Source organism: Microtus oregoni, unplaced genomic scaffold (genome assembly GCF_018167655.1).
Source record: "Microtus oregoni isolate MIOR12 unplaced genomic scaffold, Mior012 000008F_ref0000371, whole genome shotgun sequence".
NCBI lineage: Eukaryota > Metazoa > Chordata > Mammalia > Rodentia > Cricetidae > Microtus > Microtus oregoni.
This window is the reverse complement of record NW_024543067.1, coordinates 55,858,542-55,876,814: the sequence shown is the minus strand read 5'-3', so window position 1 is coordinate 55,876,814 and position 18,273 is coordinate 55,858,542. Positions and strand designations below refer to the sequence as shown.

The 18,273-nt window shown below is 42.2% G+C and overlaps 1 protein-coding gene across 2 annotated transcripts in view; it reads right to left on the bottom strand.

Annotated features, from left to right (window-relative positions):
- Positions 1-840: 840 nt before the first annotated feature.
- Znf202 (zinc finger protein 202) overlaps positions 841-18,273 on the bottom strand; it is a 34,250-nt gene continuing 16,817 nt past the window's right edge. The window contains exons 2-7 of one of the 2 annotated variants that reach the window (XM_041657435.1): positions 6,288-6,783; positions 5,477-5,687; positions 5,042-5,130; positions 4,145-4,274; positions 3,502-3,621; positions 841-3,095 (exon numbers count right to left, since the gene is read on the bottom strand). In XM_041657435.1, the coding sequence (XP_041513369.1) occupies positions 2,125-3,095; positions 3,502-3,621; positions 4,145-4,274; positions 5,042-5,130; positions 5,477-5,687; positions 6,288-6,689 (1,923 nt within the window). In that variant the 5' untranslated portion in view covers positions 6,690-6,783 and the 3' untranslated portion in view covers positions 841-2,124. Of the gene's footprint in view, positions 3,096-3,501; positions 3,622-4,144; positions 4,275-5,041; positions 5,131-5,476; positions 5,688-6,287; positions 6,784-18,273 lie in introns of those variants that run through there. The other variant, XM_041657436.1, reaches the window with a different exon arrangement.

Here is an 18,273-nt window from a genome sequence, read left to right as displayed (position 1 = left end):
CGCACGTCTTTAATCCCAGCACTCGGGAGGCAGAGGCAGGCGGATCTCTGTGAGTTCGAGACCAGCCTGGTCTACAAGAGCTAGTTCCAGGACAGGCTCCAAAACCACATAGAAACCTTGTCTCAAAAAATCAAAAAAAAAAAAAAAAAAAACACAGTGGTTTATAAATGGGACAGAGAGCCACTGTCAGCGTAAGAAACTGCAGAGACAACAATAGAAATGCTGTTTCCCCTCACTACATCAATTTCACATTTTCCTTCTGGAGATTTGTCTTGACAGATTTTTTTACTTAACAAAATCAAGCAGACAAATTAGAGAAAACCCAGTTTCTTTTCCAGTGTATTCCATGTCCCTTAAGAGATTAGTTTGAAAGCACTGGTATAAAAGTACTAGACTATCTTTTGAGTGGCATTTCTCGTAGGTCAAATTCTGCTTACACTTTAGAGGCATGTTTGACAAACGCCAGAATATTAGTCTCTTGTGCAAGCTGCAGGCTTGACCCTCTGTGTACACATTGTACCCAGAACTATGCTAACCACTCCAAGCCCTCACTATTGTGGAAAGCATCTCTGTCCTTTAAATCTAGTTAAAGCAGAAACAGCCTTCAGAGGCATCAGACAGCTGCAGCTCCAGGAGGTGATCAGGCAAATGTAAATGGGGGCACTTGGCTCCAAGTATCACTTTGACATCAATTGACTGACCCTAAAACTCAACTAGGCCATCACAAGAGAATTTCCTTACTGGGATGTTAGGGCTGGGAAGCTCTGTTGCGAACCCACCAGATTCCTTATCATGAAATGAGCAGAAGAAAGCAGGCACACACATCCATCTACCTTCTCATGCTTTAATTCCACACCCGATACTCCATTTCTGGAGCAACTCTCCCTGGTCCTTTCCAGATAGCCAGACACACGAGGGAACCTCAAACAGGCAAAAGACCCTTGGGCTACCAGGAGATACCACTTTTTAGTTCACAGTTACATGAAAATGAAAATATGTGTATAAAAAACCCAAATAACACAGACACAAAAAATCCATTTACGTCTGGTGAATTCTCAGGGTTCAAAATATTAGGGTTCATTATCTTCCCTGCATGATAGAACTGAGGCATCAACACTAAGGACAAGGTGGCAGAATCGTCCTAATAGTCTTGGCCAGTGGCAACAGCTGTTTCCTATCTTCCAAAGTGGTTTCAGATCTTTTCTAGTTTCCTTACGTAAATGCAGTGAGCCAGTCAGTTGTGACTGTGCACTGATAACGTTATGGCGCCTTTCCAGGCCAACAGGGCTTCAGATTCCCTCTCACAACCCAGATGAAGGATGCACTGAAACACTACGTGGGGAAGTGATGGGTTTTGCCAGGCCTTAATCACGCTGAATTCTCCAGCACTCCAGTCTACATTGTTCCTGCAGTAGGCATGGAAGGTACAAAGTTGACAGTAGCCAGATCACAGGAAAGCTAAAGACAAGCATATCCAGACGGGGGGGTGGTGCACCCCAGGAGGCTTTCGATCAGACCCGCTTTTGTAGCAGTGTATGGCACTTGGTGTCATTCTGAGAACAGGGAAGGGAGCAGCTTGCCAAAATCCTTGTGCAGTAGCCTCAAGGACTTGTCCTTTATCACTCTCCCCCTTGTCTCCAGCATCTAAGTGAAGAGGTGACTTAGTGGGAACCTGAAGCTGGCCCATCAGTGTGCGGCAAATCTCTCAGGACACAGAATTCCTGTCTTAAGATTAGGGCTATGTGCTTTACAGTTGGAGCCCAGGGAGGACAGACCCCTTTAGGTCGGTCCCTTATCAGACCCAATAACTTACTTATCCTTGGTCACAAAGAAGTTGAGGCTGGTAAGTAGTCTTCAGGATATAGAACAGCCTAGGTTTCCCAAAACATAATAGCAAAAATTTCTTAGAGTCCCAAATCTCCTACTTCACACCATGATGTAGAGGTAGGAGCATGCTTGTGAAAGAGAAGCCTCGACTGAGGACAGCTGACGAGTTCTGGAAGAGGTGACATATGGTATGGTTAGGTCAAAGAGATGCCTCAGAACAGGTCTCCTAGGGTTAACCACAGAGTCCATCCCATCCCAGCTGAGGGCTGAACAACGTTCTCCACACACGGCACATAGCTAGGTCTTTCTCGTATGGGTTCTCTGGTGCCTGATTAGGTGATACCCTCTACCGAAGCTCTTCCCACAGGTAGTACAAGTAAAAGGCTTTTCTCCAGTGTGTGTTCGTTGATGTCTGACGAGATGATCCCTCCTGCTAAAGCTTTTACCACATTCATCACACCGGCAGTTCCTCACAGAGGCATGGCCTTTCTGGTGCTTGGCAAATGCTGCACTATTGTTGAAGGAGCGCCCGCATTCACTGCAGAGAAAGAGCTCCTCAGTCACATGTGTCTTCCGATGTGTCAGAAACTGTCTCTGGTCACTGAAGTCCTCTCCACAGTCCGTACATGAGTAGGGCTTGCCTGTAGCATGGATTCTTTGGTGTGTGGTTAACACAGATTTCTGACTGAAGTTTTTGCCACACGTAGTACAGAAGAAAGGTTTTTCCCCTGTGTGTGTCCTCTGGTGCCTGACCAGGTCTGAAGTCCAACGGAAATGTTTTCCACAGTCATCACAGCTATACGGTTTTTCTACACGGGCATTTCCCCCCGACTGGGTCAGAGGGGCATCCACATTCTTCCGGTTTGGAGGATGTTTATGAGGAGGGTTTGTCTTATGGACTTTCTGGTGCCTGGCAAGATGTGAGCTCCGTGTATAACTTTTCCCACACTCCATACACTTATAGGGCTTTTCTCCTGTGTGAGTTCTCAAGTGCCTAATAAGATGAGAATTGCATGTGAAGCTTTTTCCACATAGAGGGCAGTGGTGTTGCCTCGCTACCTGGGGGTGACCAGGAGTAGTTTCCTTAGTTTTTGTGGAATTATTAACTTGAGAAATATTTGTGCCAAATCTCCTTTCATTAAGTCTACTTGTATTACCCTCAAAGACTATCTCCCAATTTGGAGTCTGGTGAGTTTCTGGGTCTACCAAAATAGACCTGTGTGTATCTTCTTGCTCAACACTTCCTTCCCCATCTTCACTCAGGTCTCCTAAAGAAGGGGCAAGAACAGAAAGGAGAAGCTATGATAACAAAACCTTTTATACCACGAGAGATTTTTTAATTGTTTTTCTAATAAATAGCAGGGAGAGGGAGGGTGTAGAAGAGGCTAATGACAGACAGGGTCTGTCTTTCAGAGAAAGGCATTAGTGTGGATGGTGTATTAGAAGAACCAGTGAGTGGGTATGGGGTACGGCCACTGTGGTGGATGAGGCAGGATTGAGAGTTTAGTCCCTGGGCTAAAAATAAAATAAAATAAAATAAAAAGTGAGACCATCACAAAAAGTGGAGGATAAAATAATGAAAGGGAACCAACGAGAAAGGGCCGAGGAGAAAAGAGGCACACTGACTAGAGGGGGCTGTCCAATGCGGTGTCAGAGCTGTCTGCTGCTCCTTACCTGTATAGGTAAAACTCAGGATTTCTGTTTCTGCAGGCTCCTGAGATTCGTGGACATCTGGGACCTGAGGCTCTTCTTCTCTAATCTGGGAGGTATCATCCAGTCTGGGAATTGGAAATGCTGCTCAAGAGATAAGAACAAAGGACATCATGATTGGTTCAATACTTGCCTAAGTTAGAAGCAGATTTTTATGGACTGGTAGGTAGGTGGCAGAGCAAAAAGGTCAATTAACCGGTCAGCTATTACTAGTCTTCAGCTTGGCACCTCTACCTGCCGCCCACCTTCTACATTTCTTGTGCCTTAGTAACTATTTGCTGTGAGCCTTGCTCCTTCCCTCTTGTTGAGGAATGCAGATGATCTTTGCTGTCACTGCTTCAGAACTCATGTTTACTTCAAAAGTTAAATATTAAAGCTCAAAAAACTAACAGTATTCTCCCATTAATTTTCCCAAGCATCTTTACTTCTTCCTTTCAGTTGGAAGGATATCATCTTCTTGAGCTAACTGATCTTTAATCTCATTGTGTGGTAGGCATGCATAAGTGAAAGTTTAGTTCATGTGGTCCAAGGTCTTTGCCTCCCCATACTCCAATATAAAAAAAGATGTTTGTGGCTAGAATGCCCTGAAATACATGCAACTCCTTACACAGAGAAACTACAATTCCACAATCTTCTTCCAAGACATATTCTCCATAGAATTCTTTTTGTGTTGGATCCAGATCACTCCACTGATCCTGTGAGAAGCAGAGAGCCACATCTTTGAATGTGACCAGTCCCTGAAATGACACAAGGATCCAATCAGGATGTGATGCTTCAGGTAGCCTACTGTGTTTTGGGGTAGAGTCATCCAAAGATAAAGGGAATGCTAGCAGGCAGAAGGGTTTCCTTTGGGGAGCCTGCTTCCCACTGCTGCTGCTTTCGAACCTTCAGCACTTGAGGAAAGAAAGCATCGACCCTGTTTCTGCTCTCCAACCTCAGGCCAGACTTCATTCTTCCTCAGGGTATTGTTTAAAATCCAAGACAGATCTTAAATCATTCAACTTCCTAGCTGGTATTTCAGTGGGGGGGTCTCTATGAAAATTCATCGTTTCTAGGAATCTTTCCCAAACTACCCCATCTATTTTCAGCTACAGTCAGAACAAGGAAGACATGAAAGAATTCTATCCTCTTTTCTCAGCCACATAATTTCAGATCAAGAAAGGATCCGAAGCTATCAAGGGGGATAGCTCCTGAATATCACAACAGTCATGTTAGCCATTCTTACAAATGATAAACAAAACCCACTTGACTTCAAAATTGTACTGAATACTGCAAAATAATCCCACTTAGTACCTTTCGGTAGTACCTTTGGCACATAAAGAGACTATGAAGACTGGAGTTGAAAACAACTCTTTAATTTGACACAGTTTCTTTTCCTATCCCGTGTACCCACAGAACTGAAGACTTAGTACTCTCTAAGTGTGTACATTTGTATCCCCAATTTGTTCAGCATATGGCTAACACCCAACAAATCTTCAAATATGTATTTTGAACTGGGGTTTACCTGAGAGAGGGCAGTGAGAAGAGCAACCATCCCTGGGTCTCCAGACCCTTGTTCTGTAGGAAGGTCTGGATCCTGGGACACTGGAACCTCTAAGGGGAAAAAAGGAGACAGAGGTCAGCAGCATCCTACAGTGAACTTATAAAGTGGCCTTAACTTCTCTGTTAAGAGAATCAAGAAACTGGTCTAAGGTCAATTATCCTATCTATCATCACCTATAACCTCATTGGATAGCTAGGAGCACTCACCAATATCACTATTTAAATGTGGCCCCATATTGAGGCAGGGTCTAGCTGGTTCTTTCTGTTCTCAGCATCAAGATTCTGGGCTTTCTTTCCATTAGAATTTTCCAGCTTGTGTGATACAGGAGAACCCCCATCCCTCCATTTCCACTTCACTTTGCCCAAATCTCTGTTTCTTGCTGAGGTCTCTTCCTACCACTTTCCTGCAGAGGCTGGCGCTCCCCGTCATGCTGCAAGCTCTCTTGTTCCGATATCCTCAGATCTGTGCTTCTGAGGGCTTCCTCATGGGGCTGCTCAGGGGTCAAGGTCTGTGTTGGATCTTGTTGCTCACTGGAGGACTCTGGCTCCACTTCTAGGGGTCGTGTCTCTTCTGACAGGACTTCCTGGCCCTGAACATGGACGGTTACCTGGGAAAAATTTTAACTTCCAGTCACCATGGAGTCAGGAGTAAATTGTCATCAGGGGTTATTTTAGGAGGAACACTCCCAGAGGGAATCAGATGAGGAAGGGAAATTCAATAGGCATGTGAACAACTGGTTATCTTCGCAAAGACAAGACAGGACACACTGGAACTATTTTATTTTTCTACTCTTAAACTTTATTTCAGCCATCTGGGGTCCCGAGGTTTCCATCTTTCCTTATTTCAGGTCTTCTTTTATTGTTTGTTTCCCCAGATTAACATCCTAGCAAAGGGATTTTGGGATTAAGAGTCTAGGTGAACCTCAAGGAAGTCTAATAGTTGCTTTCTGAGGACCCCACGGTTCTACATACAAAGAAATTAAAAAATCCAACTTCAGTGGCACAGGCAGGTGATCCAAACCCTAGAAACCACACACACACACACACATATATCCCTGCCCTGATGGGGCTCATGCATCTATACACAACCCAGACAGAACCAGGAAAATTTAAAAGATAATTTACGGGGTCCTCATACTCTCCCTGCATCTAGTCTTTCAGGAAACAGCCCCCTCCACATCACACAGATCAGGACTCCCCCTCCTCACCCACCGCCTTGGTCTCCTGGGTCGTTTCTGCAAACCCTCCACCAGCGTCACGGCCTCCTCGCCACTCTCTGGCCGCTGGCCGCGCACCCAGCTCTGCAGTTCTCCAGGCAGGACGGTGAGGAACTGCTCCAGCACGAGCAGCTCGAGGATCTGCTCCTTTGTCCTCCTCTCTGGCCTCAGCCATTGATGACAAAGCTCTCGAAGTCTGATGAGGGCTTCTCTAGGGCTAGATGCTTCCTGGTAGCGAAAGCGTCGGAAGTTCTGGTGAGAGGTCTCCAGCACAGGGTCATCCCCCTGCAAGGCAGACTCTGGACCGCAGGTGAAATCATCCTCCAGCTTTACCATCATGACTCCTTCTTCTTCCCAAAGGTCTTGGTCCTCTGGTTCCAAGGCAGTAGCCATTTCCTGGCTCTTGAGTGTTATTACACCATTTAGGCCTCACATTGGCATTAATGCATTTCAGTCTGGGTACCTCAAGGGGTTCCTCCCAAGGGATCTAGGATAGAGAAGTAAAGATGAAAGAGGATGATGCCTGCAGTTATGCAGAGACAATAGTTCTGACTTTATGATTCTCTGCACACTTCTTAAATAATTCCCCTCTCCAGTCTCCATAACTGTATTTTGCAATGAAATCCACGTAGCCTAGGAAGATCACCTTCTTAGGCAAGGCTCCTAGGCCTGAGGATAGAATTGCTATACCCTTAACACTGTAGTTCTACCTCCTAATGTCTTTCTTCCACTTCCTTCCTGCTGAATTCTTTAGTCTGACTCCATCACTTCCTGTCAGACTATACCCAGCACATTCTGAGATCCCCATTGTTGTGGACTATTATTTTAACTAGGCAAAGATGTATTATATTTGTTTATGCTGCAAAAATGTTACTTTAACTGTGTAAAAGTGGCTTACTTTTGTTTATGCTGCATTTGCTTAATGATGTAAGGATGTGTGTTTAATTATGTAGTGATGGAGGAAGGTCATTGGCTAATAAAGGAACTGCCTTGGCCCATTTTATTGGTTAGAAGATAGATGGGAGGAGTAAACAGAACAGAACGCTGGGAGGAAGAGGAAGTGAGCTCAGACTCGACAGCTCTCCTCTCGGGAGCAGATGCCTGAGAGAGACGCCATGCTCCTGGCTCCTGGGCAGATGCATACTATGAAGCTCCGACCCAGGATGGACATAGGCTAGAATCTTCCCGGTAAGCGCACCTAGGGGCGCAACACAGATGATTAGAAATGGGCTAAATTAATATGTGAGAATTAGCCTAGAAAAGGCTAGATAGAAATGGGCCAAGCAGTGATTAAAAGAATACAGTGTCCGTGTAATTATTTCGGGGCATAAGCTAGCCAAGCAGGCAGCCGGGGTGCTGGGGACGTAGCCCCGCCGCTCTTATTACTACAATGTAGAGATGGGTTGCATCTGCTTCACCTTGCCTACCTAAGGTACCTGATTGTCTGATAAAAAGCAGAACAGCCAATAGCTATGTAGGAAAAAAAAATAGGCATGGCTGGCAGGGAGAGAGAATAAATAGGAGGAGAAATCTACACTGGATTTCTCCAGAGGGAAGGAGAGAAGAGAGACAAGAAAGAGAGAGACATGCCCGGTGCAAGAAGCCAGGCAGCCATCAGCCAGAAGCAGTGAAAGTAAGATATACAGAAACAAGGTAAAAGGGCAAGATAAAGGGCAAAAGGTAGATAAAGAGAAACAAGTTAATTTAGTTAAAAGAGCTAGCCAGAAATGAGCCTAAGCTAGTTCAGCCAAAACAAACAAATAAAACAAAAGCCCCATAAAACTAACAGTAAGTCTCTGTGTCCGGATTTGGAGCTGGTTGGTTGGTTGGTAACCTAAAAGAAAAAGCCTGGTGCACCTCATAGTTCTTAAATGGCTGGGAGAAAAATGCTCATAATGCCTACTAACCAATGCCCCAGTGGCCATGGTTTGTTTCACAGCACATAACATGTATATCATGAGACACCAGCAGGGTAGGTGCAGCTTATGCAAGACTGCATCACACATAATATTAACCTCTGTAAAATGGGAATTCTTGGAGTTTTAAGAACTCCTAGAAAGAGCAGTGAGGAAAGACACTAACATGAGCAGCACTCCAAAACCCTGCCTTTATATTGCTAAAACATCTTTAATCGATTAACTTATTGATCCTCAAATTCACTAAGGACACTCATTTACTCTAGTTTTGCTTGCAAACTTACCTTCTAAGTGCCTCGGCAGGGACCAATTGTTAAGAAAATACTCAATTTAGTAATCCTTGGATTCAACTTTGATTCTTTCTCATTGTTTAAAATTTGTTAAACCAACCCTACCTCTTAAACTTCTAAATGCTTACTCCTCTTCTTCCTGCTGCTTCTGTGTGGTCCTTACCACCTTGCCTGAACTACAGCTATGATTTCCTATGTGTGTTCCCTGCAGTACTCAGTCATGAGTAAAATACAGCAAGATAAAATAAAACAGTAAAATACAGCAAAATACAGAAAATGTCCATTTTCCAAAAGACATTCTGATTCAATGTGTCTAGACAGTTATGCCTTTAGAAATGCTACTTGCCATCCTATTGCGACCCCTGGTTGGGTAAAATCAAGGGAAGTAAGGGAAGTTACGAGTGCCTAAATTTGCCTGCTATCATTTAGCAGGTGTGGGACAGGAGTGTGTACCAGTGGGAAGTTTTCTCTGCCAAATGACTTTTCTCATCAATAGAATGGAAATGATAGTATTTTCTATTAGTGTAAATTTGAGATTAAATGTCTTACTGTTCATTATATTCAGAAGGGAAACTATTAACTTTGTAAAGTATACTTCCAATGATATGACTCAGTATTATAAAAAGTACTGTTTAAAATGTAAGATCACCTCAAACCCTGTGCAGGGCATGCAAAGTTCTTTACAGTGTATCTTACCCATTCTCTGTACCACCTGCTATAGTGACTGCACTGGTGGCCAACAGCATGAGCTTGCAGGCCTCCCTGCATTTTGAAGACTGTACCTATTGGACACACTCTCCACTCTCTTCTCTTTACTACTACAAGGTGTGTAACTATTTCTTACAGGTTTTTCCTCTTCACTTCCTTGCTTTGATGATATTCTAACTGGTCCTCATCTTGAATGTCTACACTGCCTCTGGACTTGATGATATTCTAACTGGTCCTCATCTTGAATGTCTACACTGCCTCTGGGTTGATGATATTCTAACTGGTCCTCATCTTGAATGTCTACACTGCCTCTGGAGTTGCTATCTTCACGTCACCATTCTTTAGCAGGTATGTCTATTTGCAGCCTGTGGGCCACACATTTCCCAGGACAGCTGTGAATACAGTCAATACATTTGTAGATGACATTATTTTGCAACATCAAAAGTTTGGAACCTTCATCTACACTGTTACCAATGTTAGCTGTCACAGTGAATCTGGTCACGTTTTTCCCCTAGTAAAGATCCTCAAGATCCTCAATCATTTCTGCTTTTTTCCTTATGTGAACAAGCTTCTTTAAGCACATCACACTGTATCTGGTCTTAATCTTGTTATTCCCTTTGCTATCCTGTACAGCCATTCCCACCATTCCTCAAGTGGGTGCACACAATATTTACAAGTGTTCCATGCACTTTAGCCTTTTAATATGCACTGTTAAAATTCCTTCCCAGGAGAAATATAGCCAATAGCTACCCCTTGTCCTAAATTCCTAACAAGAAACAGAGGCATGGTTTCACCAACCTTCACTCTGGGGAATGAGTGTTTATTATGGAGAACAGGTGAGGGGTTACTTACAGAGGTGTAGTCATTACTGCGCCAGAGACACACTTAGAGAACTTGACTTAGCAGGGATGTAAGACTTCCCTAATAGCTGCACAGATGGAGGCCCTGCTCTAGGCTTCTCCAGTGTTTGTATTCTAACCCCTCCCCCAAGAAATGTGCAGAGTTGCCAGCTGGTAAGGAGTAGTTGGATTGGTGGGGGAAGAACTATAAACAAAATGGAATCATTTGTAAGCAGGCACAGCTGAATGCTCCAAGATGGCAGTTGGTTGGCTTGGAGGAACATCACACACTATTCTTCCTACCTGCGACATTTAGTTAGGATAAACTTTACTTATCTTTTAAGACATAGCTTAGGTCTTGGTGTCTTCTGAGATGTTTCCTTGGGTCCTTTTCTCTCTACCCTTACACATGGTTAGAAATCGCCTAAGTGGGTCAAAAGCAATCTGCTCCATCACTGTCCTTATTACATAACAACTGTTTATTTTCCTTGTTAGGAACTGTGAATTTTACTTTCTGAAGCCTCTTAAAAGGAACACTACAAATGCACTTATAATGAATCTCCACTCTCATGTCTTCCTCTTACTATAGCAGCCAATATCAACCTTTCTGTATCTGTACTCATATTTTCCTAATTCACTGAGTCTTGTTAATTCTAACAAAATGTACTTCAAACTCACCATGTCTTCACCTGCATTAAATTCTCTAGTTGAGCATAACAACCTACCATATTTGAATGGCTACAGTCTCAACCCCAGAAAAGCACTGGCCTATGTCAAGTACTGTGTGCTGAGTGAACCACTTGAGTTCAAGCTTTACAACTGTTTTTGGCTCTGTTCTTCTCCAGACAAGAATGTTATCCATCCAAGAGACTCTTTATTTGTCAATCATTTTGTTCTGCACTGCAGTTACCTGCAGCCAACCCTCAAAGTTATCACCTGATTCTCATCAATTGCTCCTGGACTGCTGCTGTATTTAAAAAACCTACGGCCAGAGATTACATGGTTCCCATATTTCTTTTAATCCAAGTCACTTCATTAAATTGTCCTCGATCACTTGCAATATCGTTTCTATGTTTTTGATAGTTCTATAATGTTGGGGAGGATTATTTTAAGGTGTGTTACTTCTTTATGCTGTGGAACATCTGCTTACTGGTGTGAAGATGTGCTGCTCTTGTTGAAGCTGCACGTTTAGCTCTGTGAAGCTGTGATTTTTTTTGCCTGTCTAAAACACCTGATGGTCCTCATAAAGAGCTGGATGGCCAATAGTGAGATAGGAGCAAGGATAAGCAGGGCTGATAGGCAGAGAGTATAAATAGAATGATAACCGGGGAGGAGGACCAAGAGAACAGGGAGAGGAAGACAGCTGGGGCCAGCCACCCATGGAGTAAGAGTGAAGTAAGGCATAGAAATAAGAAAAGGAAAAAGCCCAGAGGCCAAGGATAGATGGGATAATTTAAATTAAGAAAAGCTGGCAAGGAACAAGCCAAGGCTCAGCATTCATAACTAAGAATAAATCTCCGTGTGTGATTTACCTGGGAGCTGAGTGGTGGGCCCCCCAAAAGAGGGTAAAGAGTAAAAAACAACACGATAATCCCTTTTAAATCTGTGTGTGAATGTGGCCATGCCACAGTGTACATGTGGAGGTCAGAGGACAACTTGCAGAAGTTGGTTCTGTGTCTACCAAGTGGCTTCTATGGATCAGGTCACTAAGCTTGGCAGCAAGCCTCTTTACCTGTTAAACCATCTTGCCCAGTTCTATCATTCCTATATCATCTTGTGCTAAGTTTCTCTACTTCTTGGTAGTTTGCATTTTTGTTTTTAATTTTATGCTCATCTTTAGTAAAGTATTTTTTTTTGGTAGAATTAAAAATAGGCAGAATTTCATTTGTTTCTAGCTCACCACTAATGGTTTTAGAAATTTTGAATTGGTTTTAACATTAACTTTTCATGGTATTCCTGAAATGTAGTTTTAGGAATGTCATCTGAACCTCAAGTGGTTTATTAAAAAAAAAAATAAAGATTTTGAGCTAGGAGGTGGTGGTGCATGCCTTTAATCTCAGCACTTGGGAGGCAGAGGCAGGCAGATCTCTGCAAGTTCAAGGCCAGCCTGGTCTACAAGAGCTAGTTCCAGGACAGGCTTCAAAGCAACACAGAAACCCTGTCTCAAAAAAAAAAAAATTTGATTTAATATGTGTCTAGGTACCCAAAGAGGCCATAAGATGTTGGATTCCCTGGAGCTGGAGTTACAGGTGATTGGGAGCTGCCTGACATGGGTGCTGGGAACAGAACTCTGTGAGAACAGCATGTGCCCTAGACAAACCCTGAGCCACCTCTCCAGTCCTCCCAGTGATCTTTGTGTCACCAGAGGATCTCTCTCGAAGGTAAAGTTCTTCAAGACTGGGCTAGCCTCTGTGGGCCTCTCTTTTCCACTATGAGTGCCACTTCCATGACAGCCATTGCTCAAATTACTATTTTGTATCTCCTACTTCCTTTTAACAGGAATTTCTAAGTTTCTCTCTGAAATACCTTACTAAGCTTTCACTTGCCTAACTCCACTCTTCCTTCCAATCTGTTTTCTGAGTTCCCCTTAACTGACCCCTCCCAGGTAATGAATAATAAAACCTGTGTCTCTCCATTTCACAGTACCCACTGTGTTGTAAAAACTGTTCCGCTAGTGGCAAAATAACTCATGGAACTATATAGGGTTTGAAGCGGGGGCATGTTGTACCCTGCTCAAAGTCTGGCAAACAGTAAGTGTGTGCTTCATAATTAATGAGGGCATATAACATTTCCTGAGTTTCTCTCACTGGGAAGGATAGTTACCGTGTCATATTAATTATTATTTAGTCAAATGTCCAGCAAAATTTGAATAAAGACAAATTTACTGTTTATTGTAAGTAAATAGGACATTCTCAGTGGTTTTCAGTGTGACGGAGTAATCTTCAGGTCACTTTGGGGGATAATTCAAATACACATTATATAAAACTGGGCATTTGGAAAAAGCATTTTTCTTTGATATTTCAATCAGCCTTAGTAAGCACCATCCAGACATTAAATAATTTAAGGTAATGTCAATATTATTTACCCAGATAAAGCTTTCCAATATTTATCCCTAACATTCACTCCTGTAAAGCAGATAAACAGAGCTGCTACACAAGGTAGCCTAACTTAATAAAAACAGCTCCATTACTTAAAAATCTGAGAACCAACGTTCAGTGAGGCAAACCAGGAATTCCCTTGGTCTTCAGGGAGCATCAGGAATAAGATTCCATACAATGTATGTCCTGCCTGAAGGGATCCTGCTTTGAGTGGCTTTACTCCCCAAGGAATAAAGAATCTAGCCATGCAGCCATGCCACATAAATCCTGCTGGGGTTTTTAAATGCTCCACAGTTGATACTTCTGCTGTTCTGTTGTTTTGCATTGATTTTAGCAGGCTTAAAAAGCAAGATGGAGGGAAAGTGGTCAGCAATAGTGGGAATGAAGAGGGGAAGGAGATGCGAATGGAATAGGCATGGCAGTTGAGTAAAGCTATATAGATCAGGTACCTTGCAATTTGTTGGCCTTCCAATTCCATTACCTTACTTGGGTGACTTTGGAAGAATTCCACAGCAAGATCAAACCTTGGCATCAAACCTGGTGGCTCAATAGCAAATCCCTGGATCCTGGGCAGCTTGCCTCTCTACCCAATGCTCACTCCCTATTACCAGTGTCCCCATAGTAACCATCCTGAAGTGGGCGATTTCTCTTTGGCACCTCAGGGTAGAGTTTATAAAACTAGGTTGGGAATAGTAAATAATTTGGTTAGAAGAATCACTAAGACAAACGTCTGCAAAGATACTTCATAAGAAGGGACAAGTCACACGCCCCCCCCCCCCCTTCCCCAGCTCCTGCTGCAAGGGTTTCTTTGTTACACATGACCCCGCCTTCCTCAAGCCTGCCCTATTGTCTGCTGGGTCCTCGGCCCAGGAACAGTTTCCTCGTCCTGCACTAAGGCTATCCACCCACAGGGGTGAGTGTCTGCCTGTCAGGCAGGCCTGAAGGTCCCCGCAAGGCAGTGCGGGCACCTTCAGCCTGTGCCGAAGGGTCTTCTGTGTTCTAATCAACTCTGCCCTGCCTCCACATTCACCCTTTTGTCTGCGGTGTCCTTGGGCTACCAGGCATCCCTGTTTCAGTGCTGAGGAGTTCCATCCGGACGGGTCCTTGGCCCAGAAACAGCGTCCTGCTCCTGCACCCAGGCTATCCACCCAGAGGGGACTATTAGGCATCCCTGTTTCAGTGCTGAAAAGTTTCATCCAGACAGGAACAGTTCTTGTCCTGCACTGAGGAGATCCACACAGAGAGTCAGTCACAGCAAAGACTAGACCAAGACACCAAGACTCTCCTGGCTCCATTTGAAGGAAGAGATGGGAAGGCGCCAATGCAAGAATTCCTCCAACAACCTGAAAGGCAACATGACACCACCAGAATCCAGGAATCCCGAAACAAGAAGAATTGAACACCCTACTCCAGAAGAAATAGAAGAAATCAATTTTAAACGGAACTTTATGAAAATAATAGAGGACCTTAAACAGGAGGTGACAAACTGCCATAAAGAAATGGAGATGACAAACAAAAAGGTAGAGGAAATGAATAAATCTCTCAAAGATACCCAAGGGAAAAAAAAAAAACAAGAAAAAGCAATCAAACAGGTAAGGGAAACATTTCAAGACTTGAAAAATGAAATGGAGGTAATGAAGAAAACACAAACCAAGGGAAGGCTTGATATGGAAATTCTGCGTAAACGAACAGGAACTACAGAGACAAGTATTACCAACAGAATACAAGAGATAGAAGAAAGAATCTCAGACACTGTAGATACTATAGAGGAAATAAACTCACTGATTAAAGAACAAAACAAACCCAACAAATTCTTTTTTTTTAATATTTATTTATTATGTATACAATATTCTGTCTGTGTGTATGCCTGAAGGTCAGAAGAGGGCACCAGACCCCATTACAGATGATTGTGAGTCACCATGTGGTTGCTGGGAATTGAACTCAGGACCTTTGGAAGAGCAGGCAATGCTCGTAACCTCTGAGCCATTTCTCCAGCCCCACCCAACAAATTCTTAACACAAACATCCAGGAAATCTGGGACACCGTGAAAAGACCAAACGCAGGAATAAAAGGGGTAGAAGAAGGAGAAGAATTACAGCTCAAAGGCCCAGAAAATATATTCAACAATATTATAGAAGAAAACTTTCCCAACCTAAAGAAGGATATTCCTATGAAGGTGCAAGAAGCATACAGAACATCAAATAGGCTGGATCAAAAGAAAGAATCCCCGCACCATGTAATAATCAAAAAAAAATACTGAATAAAGAACAGATATTAAGAGTTGCAAAGGAAAAAGGTCAAGTAACATATAAAGGGAAACCTATCAGAATTACACCTGACTTCTCAATGGAAACCACGAAAGCCAGAAGGTCTTAGATAGATGTGCTGTAGACACCACGAGAACAAGAGACTACTATACCCAGCAAAGCTTGCATTCACCATCGATGGAGAAAACAAGATATTCCAGGACAAAAACAGATTTAAATAATACATTGCCACAAACCCAGCCTTACAGAAAATACTAGAAGGAAAATCACAAACCAAGGAAGTCAACAACACCCATAATAACACAAGCATCTGACAACCCTCCACCAACAGAACTCAAAGAAGGGAAACAAACATTACCACTAAAAAAAATAACTGGAGTTAACAACCACTGGTCATCAATATCACTTAATATCAATGTACTCAATTCACCTATAAAAAGGCACAGGTTAAGAGAATGGATATGAAATCAAGATCCAACATTCTGCTGTTTACAAGAAACACACCTCAAACTCAAAGACAGACACTACCTCAGAGTAAAGGGATGGGAAAAGGTTTTCCAATCAAATGGACCAAAGAAACAAGTGGGGGTGGCTATACTAATATCTAACAAGATGGATTTCAAACTAAAATCAATCAGAAGAGATGGAGATGGACACTTTATACTCATAACAGGAACAATTCATCAGGAGGAAGTCTCTATCCTGAATATCTATAAGCCTAATATAAAAGCACCCACATATGTAAAAGAAACATTACTAGAACTCAAAGCATACATCAAACCCCACACTCTAATAGTAGGAGATTACAACACTCTGCTCTCACCAATGGACAGGTCAACCAGACAGAAACCTAACAGAGAAATAAGAGAGAGAACTATCAGATGTAATGAACCAAATGAACTTAACAGACATCTATAGAACATTCCACCCAAACAGAAAAGAATATACCTTCTTCTCAGCATCACATGGAACCTTCTCAAAAATTGATCACACAATTGGTAACAAAGCAAACATCCATAGATACAAAGAAATTGTAGTAACCACCTGTGTACTATCGGATCACCATGGAATAAAGTTAGAATTAAACAACAATTCTAACCCCAGAAAGCCTACAAATTCATGGAAATTGAACAGTCAATTACTGAACCACCCCTGGGTCAAGTAAGAAATAAAGAAATTAAAATCTTCCTTGAATTCAGTGAAAATAAAGAAACATCATACCCAAACCTATGGGACACAATGAAGGCAGTGCTAAGAGGAAAGTTCATAGCACTAAGTGCCCACATAAAGAAAATGGAGAAAGCACACATTAGAGATTTAACAGCACAGCTGAAAGCTCTAGAAAAAAAAGAAACAGACTCACCCAGGAGGAGTAGAAGACTGGGAATAATCAAACTGTGGGCTGAAATCAACAAAATAGAAATACAGAAAACAATCCAAAGAATCAATGAAACAAAAAGCTGGTTCCTGGAGAAAATCAACAAGATTGACAAACCCCTATCCAAACTAATTAAATAACAGAGAGAGAACACACAAATAAATAAGATCAGAAATGAAAAGGGGGACATAACCACAGACACGGAGGAAATTCAAAGAATCATTAGATCTTACTACAAAAGCTTGTATGCCACAAAACTGGAAAATGCAAAAGAAATGGACATTTTTTTAAGATAAGTACCATATACCAAAATTAAATCAAGACCAAGTGAACAGTTTAAATAGACCTGTAAGTCGCGAGGAATTAGAAGCTGTCATCAGAAACCTCCCTACCAAAAAAAAGCCCTAGACCAGATGGTTTCAATACAGATTTCTACCAGAACTTACAAGAAGAGCTAATACCTATTCTCCTTAATGTGTTTCACAAAATAGAAACAGAAGAGTCATTGCCAAATTCCTTTTATGAAGCTACAGTCACCCTGATACCAAAACCATACAAAGACATAACCAAGAAAGAGGATTACAGACCAATCTCACTCATGAACATTGATGCAAAAATTCTCAATAAAATACTAGTAAACCGAATCTAAGAACACATCCAAAAAATTATATACTATGATCAAGTAGGCTTCATCCCAGAGAGGCAGGGTTGGTTCAACATACGAAAATCTATCAGTGTAATCTATCATATAAATAAACTGAAGGAAAAAAACCATATGATCATTTCATTAGATGCTGAAAAAGCATTTGACAAAATTCAACACCCCTTTATGATAAAGGTCTTGGAGAGACTAGGGATACAAGGTACATTCCTAAATATAATAAAAGCAATATACAGCAAGCCGGCAGCTAACATTAAATTAAATGGAGAGAAACTCAAAGCCATTCCAATAAAATCAGGAACAAGACAAGGCTGTCCACTCTCTCCATACCTCATCAATATAGTGCTTGAAGTTCTAGCAATAGCAATAAGACAGCAAAAGGAGATCAAGGGGATTCAAATAGGAAAGGAAGAGGTCAAACTTTCGTTATTTGCAGATGATATGATAGTGTACATAAGCAACTCCAAAAACTCTACCAAAGAACTCCTACAGTTGATAAACACCTTTAGTAACATGGCAGGATACAAGATCAACTCCAAAAAATCAGTTGCTCTCCTATACACAAAGGATAAAGAAGCAGAGAGGGAAATCAGAGAAACATCACCTTTCACGATAGCCACAAATAGCCTAAAATATCTTGGGGTAACTCTAACCAAGGAAGTGAAAGATCAACTTGAGAATAACTTTAGGTCTTTGAAGAAAGAAATTGAAGAGGATACCAGAAAATGGAAGGATCTCCCTTGCTCTTGGATTAGGAGAATCAACATAGTAAAAATGGCAATTCTACTAAAAGCAATTTATAGATTCAATGCAATCCCCA